Genomic DNA, 17,742 nt, shown 5'->3' with positions numbered 1-17,742 from the left:
CAACACGGGCTGCTTGCCAGAGGCTCCCTGCCCCCACCACTCTGAGGAGTCGGTTCTCAGCAGGCAAGAAACGCCAGAGCCTGGGAAAGGAGTGTTCCTGGGCAGGGCATCTCGATCCCCAGGCGGGCAGAGGCAGAGTTGCTAGGGAACAGGGCCGTGCGGGGTGTTTCTCCCAGGGACCTGAGATAACACATGTGTGCCAACTTGGAACTGCTGTGCTGGATGGCTAGGCCTGCTCTTGAGAAACAGTTCTGATACTTGTTAATCTAGCCGGGATGTTTCTTAAGAAAGCAGGATTTACGACGTAAAGGGAGGAGATGCTATTCCCTCCATAAGAAGGGTGAGTAGACGACTATGAGGGCAAATCAAGACATCAGATACAGAAGGTTATCACATGCCAATAGTCCAGTGAAGGCCAAAAGGCCAAAAGACTCAACACCAGTCTAGCTGAAAGGGCTTCCCTGGTGGCTCAGATGCTAAAGAATCTGTCTGCAATGCAGGAGACCTGGGTTCAATCCCTGGGTTGAGAAGATCCCCTGGAGAAGAGAATGGCAACCCACTCCAGTATTCTGGCCTGGAGAACCGCATGGACAGAGGAGTCTGACGGGCTACAGTCCACAGGGTCGCAAAGAGTCGGACACGACTGAGCGACTTACACTTTCATTTCCACTGAGGTAACCCTGCCCCACTCTGTTCTCATACTAATGCCTCGTAATCATCCTTGACGCCTCTCTCTCTCTTATCTACAATACCCATTTAGTCAGAAAATGTATCATCTCTACCTTCGAAATACATCCAGGTCCCCCTCACTTCTCATCTCCCACTGCTCCCATGCTGGTTTAAGCCCTGGCCGTCTCTCAGCTAGGCTACGGCGACTGTCCAATGGGCCTCCTGCTTCCAGCCTTAGCTTTCTGCCCTCAGTTTCTTCTGGTTCCAGAATGATCTTTTTCAACCCCCCCGTGGCAATCGTCTGCCCTTTCGCGTGGAATGAAACGGAGTAGAAGTCTGTGTCGGCCTGGAGGCCCCCTTTGTGAGCGCCCAGCTCCCCACCTGGGGAGTGCTACCATTTCCGCCTTGTTCGCCGAGATCCCGCCAAGCTAGCCTTCCGGCGATTCTCTGTGTGCACCAGACACGTTTCCATTTCAGGGTCCCTGTACATGTTGTTTTCTTTCTCAGATTTCCCTTCACAAGTTAGGGCTTGTCCTTTCACTTCCTTCAGGTCTTCAGACAAACGCCCTAACCCTGACCAGCGTATTTCACGCGGACGTCTCTGCCCCAGCGCATGGGATCCCCTTGGCCTGCTCAACTGTTTCCCTCTACAGGTCCTCTCCTGGAATAGGTTATTTGATATATTTGTTCTACATTTGTTTATCTCCCTCTACAAGGCCAGGGTTTTTGTCTTTGTTCCTTAGGTCTAAAGCAGTGCCTGACATGTGCACAAATTCGTTGAATGAACTGCATGAGTAATAGATATTATCGTGAACATTTAGGCACATTTGTGTCTTCTCACTGAAACACTGCAAAGCCCTGAGTGATAGCTGCTATTAACCCCATTTCTCATTCAAGCAACCTGAGGCCTAGACAGGTTTGGTAACTACTCAAGTAAATATGTGGCAGTCTGTAGCTGCTCCACAAGCAGCAGCTGGATTCCAACTCACACAGAGAGGGGGCTGAGGGGTGGAGGCAGCTGTACTCAGCTGAGGCTCCATTTTGCTGTGACTAACCTTTCCTACTTCGCCTAGGACTTTCCAGATTTCATCACTGAAGCGCCTGTCTCCTGGGACAGCCTCTCAGCTCCAGGCAAACAGGAATGGTTGGTCAGCCTTCTTCATTTACCGCAGGGCCGGCCCACTTGCACCTCTAGGCAAATCAGCCTTGTTCCTACCCTTTATTTACAATTGAGGTGAATGAGTCCTGTCTTTTTCCTGTCCTCAGGCATGGTGACACCAGGCCTGTCAAGAGTCCAACCTATGAATTTTATATTCAATAAAAGTTTCGTTATTGGCCTTATTTTGGACCCAAGCAAATGAAACAAGATACATTACGGAAAACAAAAAGAGGTCAGGCCTTGCTCTTACCTAGATGCTCTCAAAGTCACACATTTACTTCCTCTTTGTATTTTCTCTCACCTCTCTCCTCCACCTTAAGTCACCCTCAGCTCTTAAATAAAAGCCCCCCTAAGAAGTCAAGTGGCCCCAGGATCCCGCACACCCTCTGGCAGGGAGGGGCAGTGTGGGGCTGCTGGCGGGTGCCCTTGGGAATCCTCTGACATGCAGCATTGCACAGGAGAGCCATGTGGGACTGGGAGCTCCGTCAACCCCCAATGTGGGGCTTTCCATTCCAATTCTTCCAGCCCCCAAGAGGCTCTCAGGCCTTGATCTCAGCAGCTGTGATTTCACATAAATACTTGCCCAGGCCAGAAGGGGGTTTTAGTCCCTCATCTTCACAGCTGCTTCTCAAGTACACCGCTTCCCAAAGTGGGGAAGGAGGACTTGGCAGGAAGAGAATGCGGGAAACTGGAAAGGGGTTTCCCCTAGAAATATGTCAAGAAAATGAGCAGAAACTGTGTCCCCAAGAACATATGACAAAAAGTCCCACCCAAACCGGGAGTACCTCTGGTCCTCAGCCAGATTTAGCACATGAGCCGGGAAAGGGGACAAGAATGTCGGCCTGGGAAGTCACCGCCCGCACCCCAGGCTGGGGACTCACCCGGCCCCTGCCCGGCCAGCGGAGATGGAATGGGCGGTGGTGGAAAATCTGTGTCTGCTCTGAGCCCCTGCGGGCTGTGGCTTGGAAGAGGAGCGGCAGCCCAGCCCCTCATGGCCTGGCTCCAGCGGGAAGGAGGGAGGGGCGGCCGAGGACTGTCGGCAGAGGCACCCCTTATCAGAGCCAGTGCAGAGAGGGTGCGGCCAGGTCAGACATCAGGAGGGACTTCCCAGCGGTGTGGGCGATGACGCCTTGCCAAGGGGAGAGCAGAATCTTCTGCTGCACAGATAGTACCAGGGAGAGGTTTCTCTGGGTTGCTTAGAAGCCAATCCTATTTGGTTCATGAGAAGAACAGACATCAGAATATCTTTCAAGTCCTACCTTAAAACCCTGGATTATGGGGTAAAAGAGAAGTGAAAGTCTTGGTCACCCAGTCGTGTCTGACTCTCTGTGACCCCACGGACTGTGGCCCACCAGGCTCCTCTGTCCATGGGATTCTCCAGGCAAGAATCCCGGAGTGGGTTGCCATTCCCTTCTCCAGGGGATCTTCCCAACCCAGGGATTGAACCCCGGTCTCCTCCATGACAGGCAGATTCTTTACTGTCTGAGCCACAAGGGAAACCAAGAGGGAAGAGCAGCTTAAAATCAGCATGAGGACTGAAAGGCTTCAGCCAGCTCCTGTGCTAAGCCACTGCCACTGCTCTGAGGAGTCAGAGCATTTCCTGCTTCTGCGTCTCCTACTTCTCACACCCGCAGCTTGGAGACGCGCTCTGTGCCTATGGCCTTCCTGCCTGTAGAGAGTAGGCAGCCTCCCTAAAGCCACAGCAAGAGGTGACGGATTGAGAAGAGAATGGCCCTTTCCTCACTCTCGATCCCAAAGCCTGCCCTTGGTGGACAGCTTTGTCCGGGGGTGTGTCTTTCCGTCTGGGCTTCTGCTGTGCACCTTTTGTGAACTCTCCAACTCCGGCACAGAGAAGAGAGAGCTGCCCAGAGTGCCCTCCTTACCCTCTGCTTGGTTGCCCTCTCCCAGGCTGTGTGTTCATCCGCCCCTCTGGTGTCACACCCCCAGTGCTCACACCTTGTAGCTAAATAAAAAGAGTGAAAGCCCCACTTCCAAGGGCAGATGCAACATCTGTCTTGGCTGAAGAAGGAATGCTATCTTTTTTCCCACCCCCAGCTGACATTCAGAGCAAGGCAACCGCAAGGTTGAAAGCAAAACAAAACTTGCAAGAGATTCTGCTGAGTTGCCAAATGAATGGAGCACCAAAGGTCTTAGGCCTGGTAGAAGGGGAGAAAGCGGGGAGGGTTCTCGGGTTGAGAAGACGCAGCGACTCTCCCTGCCTCCAGAATTCCCTATCCCCTGCTTGGCAGCATTATGCCAGCTAAGCCAGAAGCCCCACTCCAGGCAAGGAGGAGCTGGCTAGGAAAGAATTCAGAGAGCCTGGAGTTGGCCTGGGAAACAGCAGGCCCGTGGCTGTCATGCACCGTTGGCCTAATTCGGCCCTAGGCGTATAACTCAAAGCAGACAAGGAATTCCCAGGACACAACATGGAATTCCCTGCAGGGTAGGCGGGACTCAGCAAGGGCACTTTTTCTCTCCTGTCTTTCTCAACCATCTACCTACCATCCCACTGTTGATGCTGCTTCCTACAGATTTTGTGAAAACCTCCACCCCTCTACCATGTACTAAATATTTCATTTTTGAAGCTCCTGGACTTGCCTCAGCTATTCTCATCACAGTGTAGTTGCTCTCCGGCTGTTTGAGCTGGTTTGCCCCCTTCTCCTCCCTCAAAGATAGTGTTCTGCTATGAGTCTCTCTCATGCCTTAAACTTAATATATCCACCCAATGTATGATGGGCAGAGAGGACCACAGACTGTTCATCTTGGCAGGCACCCAACGTATGATGGGCAGAGAGGACCACAGACTGTTCATCTTGGCAGGCGTGCCCATGGGACTGGTTTTTAGGGTAATTTACTTGACATCTTCAAGGTGATAGCTACGGGGCAGAGGGCACAAGGAGAGAGGCAGCTTAGCCGTACTTCTAAGCTGAGCTGGATGGACTCCTAAAAGCAGACTGCTCATGAGTCTGAGCAAGCTCTGGGAGCTGGTGATGGACAGGGAGGCCTGGCGGGCTGCAGTCCATGGGGTTGCAAAGAGTCGGACACGACTGAGCGACTGAACCGAACTAACTGAAAAGTGGATTTTCTGAAACAGACTAATTTTCTATAACAGACTAATAAACAGACTAATGATAGGGAGGAAAATCTCAGAGAAGCCAGTTACCCCTTTTCCTCTCACATCCATTCTATCCCATATCCACTTGCCAATTTCTTTATACACCCCCTGGCAACATTAACATTCTCCAAGGCAGTGGTCTCTAAACAGGAGGCATGCATTCATCTGTTGGAGCATGGGAAAGGTACCAGAACTTTTTGTATTACTTCATCCATTCCTATTTCTTGCAGAGTCTATTATGTAAATGATATTAGTGTTAGAAGTACAGTAGCATGTAGTTGAACATTTACTGGGGCTACCTGTGCAATTTTCTCCCAGATTGACAATGCTACTAGAAATTTCAATCTGCCGCACTGAGGAACAGCCCAACCCCAGCACGTCCCAGCTTTTGGAGAAATAGTTCGTGGTAGGACATGCCGCTGGCCTCAAAAGGCACGCCAACAGAAGCACAACAGGGACACCGCTGAACCCCAGAAGCCGTAGGCTGGCGGGAGATATCAACTCAAATCCTACAGTTAATGAACCAAAAATCAAAATCTGGGCTGTCTCAAAGCAGTTTCTTTCCCCTTCCTGCCATTTACTCCCCAAAGAATCTCAGCTTCCCAAACCAAGTAGCTGCTCAATAATTACGCCAGGAACGTTTAGTAAGTGGTAGCAATTACCCTAGAGCACAGCCAGGCCAGAGCTTCCCTAGACAGTCACATGATCGAGGAGTCCTATCTCCAACTCCTAAGCCCACCTGTCCTCCCCTCCAGGTCCCCATAATACCATCACAGCACTATGACACTATTTCTGAAGTTGACTTAATTTTTGTGTATTCTCTTAGTGCCTGTCAAGCCCTATGGAAGGAAGAACTGTCCCTGTTGTGTTCACCACTGTGTCCCCACTACCTGCTGGACACTATTTGTTCACTGTCATTGAAAAGAAATTAGAATCCCTGTGTCCTACAGCCATACCTCAGCTCTGCAGAGGAGAAAAGAAACAGCAGGATGTAGAGGAAAGATGAAATAGAAACTCCCAACAACGTTCTTCTTGATCCAAATTCAATATAAATAGCCTTTAGCTTTCTGAAGGAAGCCCACAGGTAATTATTCAATGTTTAGTCAAGGCTCCCCTTCTCTGCCCTTTCTGATCTGGGCCCAGGTCCCCTGACTCCCCTAATATTGGCATAGCACCTCCTCAGAAAACATCATTCTTTCTCTGAAAAAGGGTAACACAGCTGAGGACCCATGTGGAAAGGTTCTGTGGGGAAGGAGAATTCATACAACTTTCTATCTGCACCGAAGAATCTCTCATCCAGATCCTCTCTTCTTCCTGCACACCAAGGGAGACTAAGGAAAAGACTTCTTTCTTCCCCTTAGTTCAGTTCAGTTCAGTCACTCAGTCGTGTCCGACTCTTTGCGACCCCATGAATCGCAGCACACCAGGCCTCCGTCCATCACCAACTCCCGGAGTTCACTCAAACTCATGTCCATTGAGTCGGTGATGCCATCCAGCCATCTCATCCTCCGTCATCCCCTTCTCCTCCTGCCCCCAATCCCTCCCAGCATCAGAGTCTTTTCCAATGAGTCAACTCTTTGCATGAGGTGGCCAAAGTACTGGAGTTTCAGCTTTAGCATCATTCCTTCCAAAGAACACCCAGGACTGATCTCCTTTAGAATGGACTGGTTGGATCTCCTTGCAGTCCAAGGGACTCTCAAGAGTCTTCTCCAAAACCACAGTTCCAAAGCATCAATTCTTCAGCACTATCAGTTTTCTCAGTTCAGATTCACACAGGTTTTTCTTGCTCTTGGAAGCCAGGAGATAACATGGAAAATTAATCAGAAGATAAAAGGCTACCTTCCAGTGGGTATCATCCGGCTCTTTGAGGACTGGAAAAATCTGAGGGTGGGGATGGAATCGGGAACCAAGCGGCAGTGAAAAGACAGAGAAACTGGAATGAGGAAAGGAGCAAACTGAAAAGATCCCATCAGTGCAAAACGCTCAGGTTTTTCTTGCTGATAAACCTCAGGCAACACAACCTCTTAGGGCCTCCCCGACGGCTCGGCGGTGAAGAATCTGCCTGCAGTGCGGCAGGTGTGCATTTGATCCCTGGGTAGGGAGATTCTCTGGAGGAGGAAATGGCAACTCACTCCAGTGTTCTTGCCTGAAACATTCCACAGACAGAGGAGCCCAGCGGGCTACAGTCCATGGGAGTCAGACACGACTGAACGACTGAGCACACACACACACACAATGCAGCCGCTTACCCAACCGACACAATCAGCTCTGCCTCTCTGCTGAGCCTCGTCTGCTCACTGATGAGTGCTGAGGGGGCTGAGCACCTCCATGTCATCTCAGATGTAACCAACTCTTAGCCACTGGAGCACTGCCTCTTGTTCCAACTAGTCACTGGACTCTTAGCGACCCCATGGACTGCAGCCTACCAGGCTCCTCCATCCATGGGATTTTCCAGGCAACAGTACTAGAGTGGGGTGCCACTGCCTCCTCCTCAAGGAACACAAGCCAATACTAAATGCATATTAGTATCGGGTCACAGTTAGGCATTTTATCAGGTACCAGAATATAAAACAAATTGTAAAACTATCTGTGCTTCTGAGACTCTCTGTGTTGCTGCTCTAGCTGAAGAGGCAGCAGAGCATTAATGGTCTGTAAGTCAGAAAACACGAATTATTCCATCAAGTTCTACCCTGTGGTAAGACTTTAGGCAAGTCATTTAATTTTTTTGGTCTGTTGAGATCACTCAACAAGAGAGAGAGAGAGAAATAAAACTATGTTAGTGTCAGAAAAGTTATAAACTGCAAGTTGCATAAGGTCCCTTAGTAGCTATGGTGTAAAACAATCTATCCTAAAGATACTATCAATCCAACAGAAAATAAAGGGGAAGGGTCATATTCTAGGGAACGATCTTCCCAATCAATGAGCGGAATTCAAGCACTGGGAAAACTTCTTCATGTTATTATCAGCCTGCAGGGACCTAGCACAGGCGACAAGGCTGTGCTCGGCTGTCAGGCGCCCTCGTGTGCCCTCTGTGCACTGGCTGGCTTTTTCTGGCACCTGGACACTGACACTCTTTTCTCAGCCTGTCCAAACAAACCGTGCAGCATCACCTCTGTCTGGGGAGAGAGTCCCGTGTCACAGCTCTTCTGTGGCTTCTTTTCTTACCCCTTTACCCTTCTCACACATGAGCGAGTCACTGTTGGCCCTGAGCGCTAAAAATCACTCATGGAAAAGTTGTTTCTGACAGCCTGCTTCCCAGCTCCAGGACCAGCCCAATGGTAAGTTGTAATACTGAAAACCATCAGGACACATGTTTGCGATCCAAGGAAGCAGGGGAATGGCAGTGGACAGCTGTGCCGGTGGCAGGGGTCCTGGCGTGGCCAGGGTCTGCGGCAACAGAAGCCCCTGACACCAGAAGGCGACTTCCAACTACAGGTCTACCACCGGGGCTGGGAGAGAATCTAAGCATTTGACATCTGATTCTGACATGAAAGAACACGTATGTTGGCCTTTGGGAATGGGAGCTCTCTGGGAACTAGAAGTACACAGTAGCAGCTATGAGAAAGGGGCTGGGAAATTGGGAGGAAAGTCTGGACTCTGCTCTTGGAAGTTTCTCAGGTTCCAGTTTATTCGGAGTTTCACTTTGTGAAGGAAGCAACTGAGCCAAGGGAAAAGAACTTAACGGGAAGAGGGAAAGGAAGATCCTGCTTAAATTCTGAGGAGTGTTCCTGAAGTACTGCATTATCTCAGTGAAAACATAGGAGTAGCCACTGTGAAAGTGGCAAAATAAAGAAATCCAGCTGACAAGAAGAAGGCATTACCCAAAGGGCAGTCATTAGAAACTGGACAGACGGCAACGACTGAGCCGCACGAGAGCAGCTTAGCACTGCCACACTAAGCAGGCTTCTTTTGACACCGATGGTGAATGCAGAGAATGGACAGCGGCGGCAGGTGGACTGCAGCAGCCTGACAGATGAATAACACCCTGCACTCCATGGGCTCTCATATCCTGGCAAATATCATCAGACGCATGGGCTCTGTTTTAATGTGAGACAACTAATTTATTGAACACCCATTATTAGAATAAGCATTGTACATACATTATTTAATCCCAATAACTCTATAGACTAAGTATTAATATCATTTGCAAACAAGAAAATGATTTTTACTTACGGAGAATGAGTAAACTATTCAATGTTATTCAGCTAGTAAGTGGTAGAGCCAGTACTAAACTCAAAACCTATGAGATAAGAAAGTGAACTCTAGAAGTACAGAGACCATGTAAGGCCGCTCTCCCTGCTGGTAAAGAAAATAAAACATGGGCAATGGACAGATATCTAGATAAAAATTTCTCCCTTTTTCCTTTTAATCATAGAGTCTGGACTCCAAGTCACTAATTTATAACACTGGCTAAGGGTCACAACTTCTTAGAAATGGCAAAAAATATGATGTGGCTTCCAAGAAAGGGTCAGAAATGGTACACCTCAAGAGGCTGAAGGCATCTCAAGGACAAGATCTTTGCTCCACCTCAAGCTACTCAATCAAGGCCTGCCTGACTGATGGGGCCAAGCAAGGACCCGTAACAGAGATGCTGAAACTAGGCAGAAAGAAGCAAATAAGATTTCTCTAGTAATATCTCCATTTCAACGAAATAAAATTACCATGGCTCACTGGGCAATTGGGCTGAGCCAGGTAAGCATGAAGCTGGATTTTTCATTTTCTTTAGAGAATAGATTAAGAAGAACTATACTAAAAATACATCAGACAGGGTTGAAAAAGTCATCAATAATTTACTGAAAGAAAACTGAGTAACCCAAAGATATGGTGGGTAAACTCTCTACATTTTGATTTTCCACCCTGTTTCTAACTGTGTACCATAGAGAAGTACTACATTAGGTAGACGGACTCACCCACTCTTCTTCCTATTATACTGTAAGATCAGGGTAGGGAAGAATCATATCTTCAACCCTTTGCAATCAAAGACTGATACTGAGTTAGGGACTTGATTATTTACTGATAAACACACCTCTAACATAAACATTTATAAGAGACATTCCCCCTTCTGTACAAGAGAAGGAAAGAATGATCTTCAGAGAATACCACAGTCACTAAACCTCATCTCTGGGAAAGAAACAATGTTTCTCTCCACAGCCTGACATCTTTTCAGTGCTATGGAGACTGTACTTTGCCTGCACAGATATAGCAGCAAGGTTTCCAGAAACATTCCTTCTCTAGACGCAGACAGAACACAGGCTGCCTTCCTCCAATCCCCCACCCCTGGCGTGGCCTTTACCTTCCACAGGGTTGGTTTTCAGTCTACTGCAGAGGTTCATCACTCCTCCGTAGTGGACGTTGATCTGGTCTATTGCATCACTTGAGCGCAGCTCCATCAGCTTCCTCAGGTCCATCACTGTGCAGCCAAACTCCCCTTCACGGCTCTCAAGTATTGAGTTGGACGGCAAGGTGTGTTCTGTTGGGTTCGTCATTTTGCCTGCTGTTACCAAGCCCCTCAACAGAGAAAATGTGAACTCTCCCTTCCACTGATTCAGGGTCTCTCGTTTCTCTTCCTCACTTCTTACTTCTTTCTTCTCTGAGAGTCCAGATGCGATTAAGACCGACTAAATCTTGTGCAGGAAGCTTCAGAGCAGCAGCCTGTGGTCCAGGTCCTTTCTTGTGTATGAAGCTTGTCAGCCAAAGGAGGAAGAGGAGGGGGGAACTGAGTGTGAGCCGGACCACGTGTTACGATGACTGGTGTCCCCAGGTGGTGATGGAAGCAGTTGTCCAGGGTAGGTAGGTTCCTAGTTTAGACCAACTTTCCCAGATGGCGGGATAAACAGGATGTGCATGTTACCATGGAGGCAACCTTAGCAACAACCAGCAACTGCAGTGGCAGAGAGGTGGCAGGAGAGGAGAACGAGGAGGGCTCCCTGGAAACCGGTGACAACTGGGTCTCTGGAATAAAGATTCAAAGGCAGACATAAAGAAACAATTAGAACAGCATGGGATCCAGCAACAGCAAGGACAAGAGGTACTCATTCTAGCACAAGGGTTTAGGTGACAGTTGATACCTGAGCTGAACTGATAGCTCAGGCCTAAGCTGAGCGGACTGACTTAGGAGAGGCCCCTTCTTCCCTGGGGGCCCCTCAGCAACCTGTAAACTCCAATGTAGAGAAATATCTTCAGATACACCCCAGCCTTCACACCTCACCTCTGCTAAACCAAGCAACACAAACCCCACAACTGGAGAAACTTGGAAATAACGGGATATATGACCTCTAATGGCTCTCCCTGTCTATTTGAGGGCTCTGCAACAGAATGTTTTAGTCTCTTTTAATCTTAGAATGTTTTAATCTTACCTCTAAGAGGTGAGAAGAGATCAGGAAAGGAGTCCAGACCAGAGTGATCTGGAGGGTAGCCTGCCAGTCTGCCACCCTCCTCCAAACCCTGCACCCTACCACATTCCTAACACACCCATGTACAAACCAGGAGGGCAACCTGGGAGAAGACGGCCACATCCCCTGCAGCCCCTGAGAACACTTGGCCTGACACTGTATAGAAATTCTGCAGTTGTTTATACTTCTGTATAGAAATATTGCAGTTGTCAATAGATCAGGTACTACGTTCAGATCTTGGAGTCTAAAAAGCTTTGGGGAGAAAAGGATGAGTAAAACCCTCCAGCAGTGGGCGATGCAGGGTGGAACATTTATACATAATGGGAAAAGAAAGACCTCTGAGGAAGAAAGATAGTTTGAAGCCTGTGAGTGTTCAAGTTTCTCTGGGATTGCAGGAATATGACAGCTATCAATTCAGCCAGAGCCTAGGGCCACAGCAAGGTCAGTAGGGGAGCAAAGTCAGCTTGTGTGTGAGTGACAACGGAGGGTCTCAGGTCAGCAGTTCTCTCGGGAAGCCATATGTCACCTCACACATGTTGACTAGGGAGAGAGGGACGGGTGGGAACGGGGAGGATGAAGGAGAGAAAAAGCCTAAGCCCTGTCCTCAGCTTCAGGCAAGAGGACCACCACACACCAGCCACTTAAATGCCAAGGGGATCTTTCTGAACACGGCGCCAAAGCATTGAGGGCCCAGCCCTGGTCAGCCCCTCTTTTATATGTGGATGACGTCCTTGCTTCTAGACGATGAACAGGAATTACAAGGGTCATCAGATAAGGGCTTGACTACTATATTAATTTCCAAAAATCACATGTGGCCAAAGTTCTTACTAATTCTAATCAGCACTGTTCTTAGTAGATTCCGCGGGGATGGAGGCGGTTACACCCCTCCCTCTCCCAGGATGCCCGCAGCTTACTCCTTCTACTGTGAATTTCTAGTGCTACCCTGACTTATAAAGGGTTATACAAGCAGGGTTTTGTTTTGTTCTTGTTGCTATTGTTTTTCAAATATCATGCTCCCTTTTCTTTTTAGGTGACATTCCTAGGGGACAGAAGAGAAGCTGAGGCAGTGTATCACACTCCTTTCAATCCTCCTGGCACCGGGACAAGCAGTACCATGGACATTTCTCTCCAATTCGGTTTCTTCTCCAAGCCTGGAAGCCTTGGGAAGGGCTACAGCAGCAAGAAGCCCATTTGACCCTTAAGTGGAACTCCTTAACCTTTGGAGAGGATGTTGAGGGCAGTGCTGATTGACAGCTTAACTGGAAATTATAACCTTTTTTTTTCTTTATCTCTACCACCTACTGCCATGGCTGTTTCACGAAGGCAGAGATTTTTCATGTGTCTTGCTCAATGTTTTCTCCCCAGTGCCCAGACAATCACCTACACAAAGCAGGCATTCAGCTAATTTTTTTGGCTGAATAACTCATAGTAGATTCAGAACCAGATTTACCATCTTCCCAAGAACCTTTTGAACAAGTCACTTAGCTTTCTTAGAGCTCAGTTTTTTTTAGGGCTCAGTTCCTCCCACCTTTATCTGGGAGAAGAAATTGATAAATGAATGGCATTATAAATAGAAATAGTACCTGGAAATCTTAGATGAAAGATGACCAAAAAAAAAAAAAAAAAGAAAGATGACCAGTGTCCTGTATAGGACAGTCAAGTGATGTGAAAAGGTTAATTTGATCTTAATGAACTTTTGTTATCTAGTCCTTTAAGCAGAAAAGCAATAATCCCCATGTGCCCCTCCATCTTTTCTTGTGACAGCAAACTCCCTCACCCCCCAAACAAGTGGAAAATTCCAAGCAGCATCATTAGCAATAACCATTATCTAGGTTATAACCATTAGCAAAAACCACTTCATGGATCACAGCCTTGTCATGGTAAAGGGGTTTGCATAACTGAATGAAGCTGTAAGTTATGCAGTGCAGGGCCACCCAAGACACACAGGTCATAGTGAAGAGTTCTGACAAAACTTGGTCCACAGGAAGAGGAAATGGCAACCTACTCCAGTATTCCTGCCACAAAAACCCTATGAAGAGTATGAAAAGGCAAAAAGATATGACATGGGAAGATGAGCCCCCCATGTCAGAGGGTGTCCAATATGCTACTGGGGAAGAGTGGAGGGCAATTACTCATAGCTTCAGGAAGAATGAAGCAGCTAGGCCAAAGCAGAAATGATGCTCAGCTGTGGATGTGTCTGGAGGTGAAAGTAAAGTTTGATGCTGTAAAGAACAGTACTGCATAGGAACCTGGAGTGTTACATCCATGAATCAAGTTTGAACATTGTCAAACAGGAGATGGTAAGATTGAACATTAACATCTTAGAAATCAGTGAACTAAAATGGATGGGAATGGGCAAATTTAATTTAGCTGACCATTTTATCTCCTACTGTGGGCAAGAATCCCTTAGAAGAAATGGAGTAGCCCTCATAGTCAACAAAAGAGTCTGAAATGCAGTACCTAGGTGCAGCCTCAAAAACAACAGAATCATCTTGGTTCATTTTCAAGGCAAACCATTCAACATCAGAGTAATCCAAGTCTATGCCCCAACCACCGATGCTGAAGAAGCTGAAGTTGACTGGTTCTGTGAAGACCTACACTGTCTTCTAGAACTAACACCGAAAAAAGATGTCCTTTTCATCACAGGGGATTGGAATGCAAAAGTAGGAAGTCAAGAGATATCCAGAATAATAGGCAAGTTTGGCCTTAGAGTACAATATGAATCACAGCAAAGGCTAACAGAGTTTTGTCAAGAGAATACACTGGTCATAGCAAACACCCTTTTTCAACAATACAACAGATGACTCTACACATGGATATCACCTGATGGTCAATACCGCAATCAGACTGATCATGTTCTTTGCAGCCAAAGATGGAAAAGCTCTATAAAACAAGACCTGGAGCTGACTGTGGCTCAGATCATGAGCTCCGTATTGCAAATTCCAGGCTTAAATTAAAGAAAACACGGAAAACTACTAGGCCATTCATATATGACCTAAATCAAATCCCTTATAATTATACAGTGGAGGTGACAAATCAATTCAAGGGATTAGAGCTGGTAGACAAGTGCCTGAAGAACTACGGACAGAGGTTTGTAACACTGTACAGGAGGCAGTGACCAAAACCATCCCCAAGAAAAAGAAATGCAAGAAGGCAAAATGGTTGTCTGAGAGGCCTTACAAATAGCTGAGAAAAGAAGAGAAGAGAAAAGCAAAAAAGCAACTGAACACAGAGTTCCAAGGAGAGCAAGGAGAGATAAAAGGGCCTTCTTAAATGAACAGTGCCAAGAGATAGAGAAAAACAATAGAATGGGGAAGACTAGAGATCTCCTTAAGAACATTAGCGACATCATGCAAGGAGGGGCATGACAAAGAACAGAAACAGTAAGAAGCTAACAGAAGCTGAAGAGATTAAAAAGAGGTGGCAAGAATACAGTATATTAAAAAGGTCTTAATGATAACCATGATGGTGAGGCCACTTACCCAGAGCCAGACACCCTGCAGTGTGAAGTCAAGTGGGCCTTAGGAAGCATTACTATGAACAAAGTTAGTGGAGGCAACAGAATTCCAGCTGAGCTATGGAAAATCCTAAAAGATGATGCTGTGAAAGTGCTGCACTCAATATGCCAGCAAATTTGGAAAGCAGTGGCCACAGGACCAGAAAAGGTCAGTTTTCATTCCAATCTCAATGAAGGGCAATGCCAAAGAATGTTCAAACTACTGTACAATTGCACTCACTTCATATGTTAGAAAGGTTATGCCCCAACTCCTTCAAGCTGGGCTTCAGCAGTATGTGAACTGTGAACTTCCAGATGTACAAGCTGGATTTAGAAAAGGCAGAGGAACCAGAGATCACATTGCCAACATTAACTGGATCATGGACTAAGCAAGAGAATTCCAGAAAAGCATCTACTTGTGCTTCATTGACTACACTAAAGCCTTTGACTGTGTGGACCACAACAAATGTGGAAAATTCTTAAAGAGATGGGCGTATCAGACCATCTTACTTGTCTCCTGAGAAACTTGCATGTGGGTCAAGAAGCAACAGTTAGAACCAGACATGGAAAAATTGACAGTTTCAAAACTGGGAAAGGAGTATGACAAGGCTGCAAACTGTCACCTTGCTTTGTTGTTGATGTTCAGCTGCTCAGTCATGTCCAACTCTTTGCAACCCCATGGACTGCAGCACGCCAGGTTTCCCTGTCTTTCACCATCTCCTGGAGCGTGCTCAAATTCATTTCTATTGAGTTGGTGATGCCATCCAACCATTTCATCCTCAGCCATCCCCTTCTCCTCCTGCCTTCAATCCTTCCCGGCATCAGGGTCTTTTCCAATGAGTCGGCTTTTTGCATCAGGTAGCCAAAGTACTGGAGCTTCAGCTTCAGCATCAATCCTTCCAATGAATATTCAGGATTGATTTCCTTTGGGATTGACTGGTTTGATCTCCTCGTTGTTCAAGGAACTCTCTAGAGTCTTCTCCAACACCACAGTGCAAAAGCATCAATTCTTCGGCATTCAGTCTTCTTTATGGTCCAACTCTCACATCCATATATAACAATTGGAAAAACCATAGCTTTGACTAGATGGACCTTTGTTAGCAAAGTGATGTCTCTGCTTTTTAGTATGCTGTCTAGATTTGTCACAGCTTTTCTTCCAAGGAGCAAGTGTCTTTTAATTTCATGGCTGCAGTCACCATCTGCAGTGATTTTGGAGTCCAAGAAAATAAAATCTGTCAATGTTTCCATTGTTGCTCCATCTATTTGCCATGAAGTGATGGGACTGGATGTCATGATCTTAGTTTTTTGAATGTTGAGCTTTAAGTCAGCTTTTTCACTCTCCTCTTTCACTCATCAAAGGGCTCTTTAGCTCCTCTTTGTTTTCTGCAATAAGGGTGGTGTCATCTGAGTATCTGAGGTTATTGATATTTCTCCTGGCAATTTTGACTGAGCTTGTGCTTCATCCAGCCTGGCATTTTGCGTGATGTAATCTACATAGAACTTAAATAAACAGGGTGACAATATACATCCTTGATGTAATCCTTTCCCGATTTGGAACCAGTCTGTTGTTCCATGTCTGGTTCTAACTGTTGCTTCTTGACTCACATACAGGTTTCTCAGGAGACAGGTAAGGTGGTCTGGTATTCCCATCTCTTTAAGAATTTTCCACAGTTTGTTGTGATCCACAGAGTCAAAGGCTTTAGCATGGTCAGTGAAGCAGAAGTATATATTTTTCTAGAATTCTCTTGCTTTTTCTATCATCCAACGGATGTTGGCAATTTGCTCTCTGGTTCCTCTGCTTTTTCTAAATTCAGCTCGGTTCATATAATGTTGAAGCCTAGCTTGAAGAATTGTGTTACTTTGCTAGTGTGTGAAATGAGTGCAATTGTGTGGTAGTTTGACCATTCTTGACATTGCCTTTCTTTGGGATTGGAATGAAAAACTGACATTTTCCTGTCCTGTGGCCACCTTGCTTATTTAACTTATATGTAGAGTACATCATGGAGAAGGCAATGGCACCCCACTCCAGTACTCTTGCCTGGAAAATCCCATGGATGGAGGACCCTGGTAGGCTGCAGTCCTTGGGGTCGCTAAGGGTTGGACACGACTAAGCGACTTCACTTTCACTTTTCACTTTCATGCATTGGGGAAGGAAACGGCAACCCACTCCAATGTTCTTGCCTGGAAAATCCCAGGGACGGGGGAGCCTGGTGGGCTGCCATCTATGGGATCGCACAGAGTCGGACACGACTGACGTGACTTAGCAGCAGCAGCAGAGTACATAATGGGAAATATCTGGCTGGATGAATCACAAGTTGGAATCAAGATTGCCAGGAGAAATATCAATAAACTCAGATATGCAGATGATACCACTTTAACAGCAGAAAGTGAGGAGGAACTAATGAGCCTCTTGATGAGAGTGAAAAACCTGGCTTGAAACAACATTCAAAAAACTAAGATCGTGGTATCCAGTTCCATCACTTCATGGTGAATAGAAGGGGAAAACGTGGAAGCAGTGACAGATTTTCTTTTCTTGGGCTCCAAAGTCACGGCGGATGGTGACTGCAGCCATGAAATTAGCACATTAAAAGTGGAGATGTCACTTTGCCGACAAAGGTCTGTATGTAAAGTCAAAGGTATGGTCTTTCCAGCAGGCATGTAGGTGTGAGAGTTGGACCATAAAGTAGACTGGGTGCTGAAGAACCGATGCTTTCAAATTGTGATGTTGTAAAGACTCTTGAGAGTCCATTGGACTGAAAGGAGATCAAGCCAGTCAATCCTAAAGGAAATCAACCCTGAGTATTCATTGGAAGGACTAATGCTGAAGCTATAATCCCTTGGCCACTGATGTGAAGAGCGGGTCATTGGTAAAGACCCTGATGCTGGGAAGGATTGAAGGCAAAAGGAGAAG

At 46.8% G+C, this 17,742-nt stretch overlaps 1 protein-coding gene across 5 annotated transcripts in view; it reads right to left on the bottom strand.

Annotated features, from left to right (window-relative positions):
• Nucleotides 1-17,742, bottom strand: part of ATP2B4 (ATPase, Ca++ transporting, plasma membrane 4) — a 98,214-nt gene that overhangs the window by 39,247 nt on the left and 41,225 nt on the right. For all 5 annotated transcript variants that reach the window (XM_010854130.1, XM_010854129.1, XM_010854126.1 and 2 more), the window contains exon 2: nt 10,237-10,895. In XM_010854130.1, coding sequence (XP_010852432.1) covers nt 10,237-10,429 — 193 coding nt within the window. In that variant the 5' untranslated portion in view covers nt 10,430-10,895. The remainder of the gene's footprint in view (nt 1-10,236; nt 10,896-17,742) is intronic.

The sequence above is a fragment of the Bison bison genome, unplaced genomic scaffold (assembly GCF_000754665.1).
Source record: "Bison bison bison isolate TAMUID 2011002044 unplaced genomic scaffold, Bison_UMD1.0 scf7180017864338, whole genome shotgun sequence".
Taxonomy (NCBI): domain Eukaryota; kingdom Metazoa; phylum Chordata; class Mammalia; order Artiodactyla; family Bovidae; genus Bison; species Bison bison.
The sequence above is the reverse complement of the archived record's forward strand: the minus strand, read 5'-3'. Positions and strand labels throughout refer to the sequence as shown.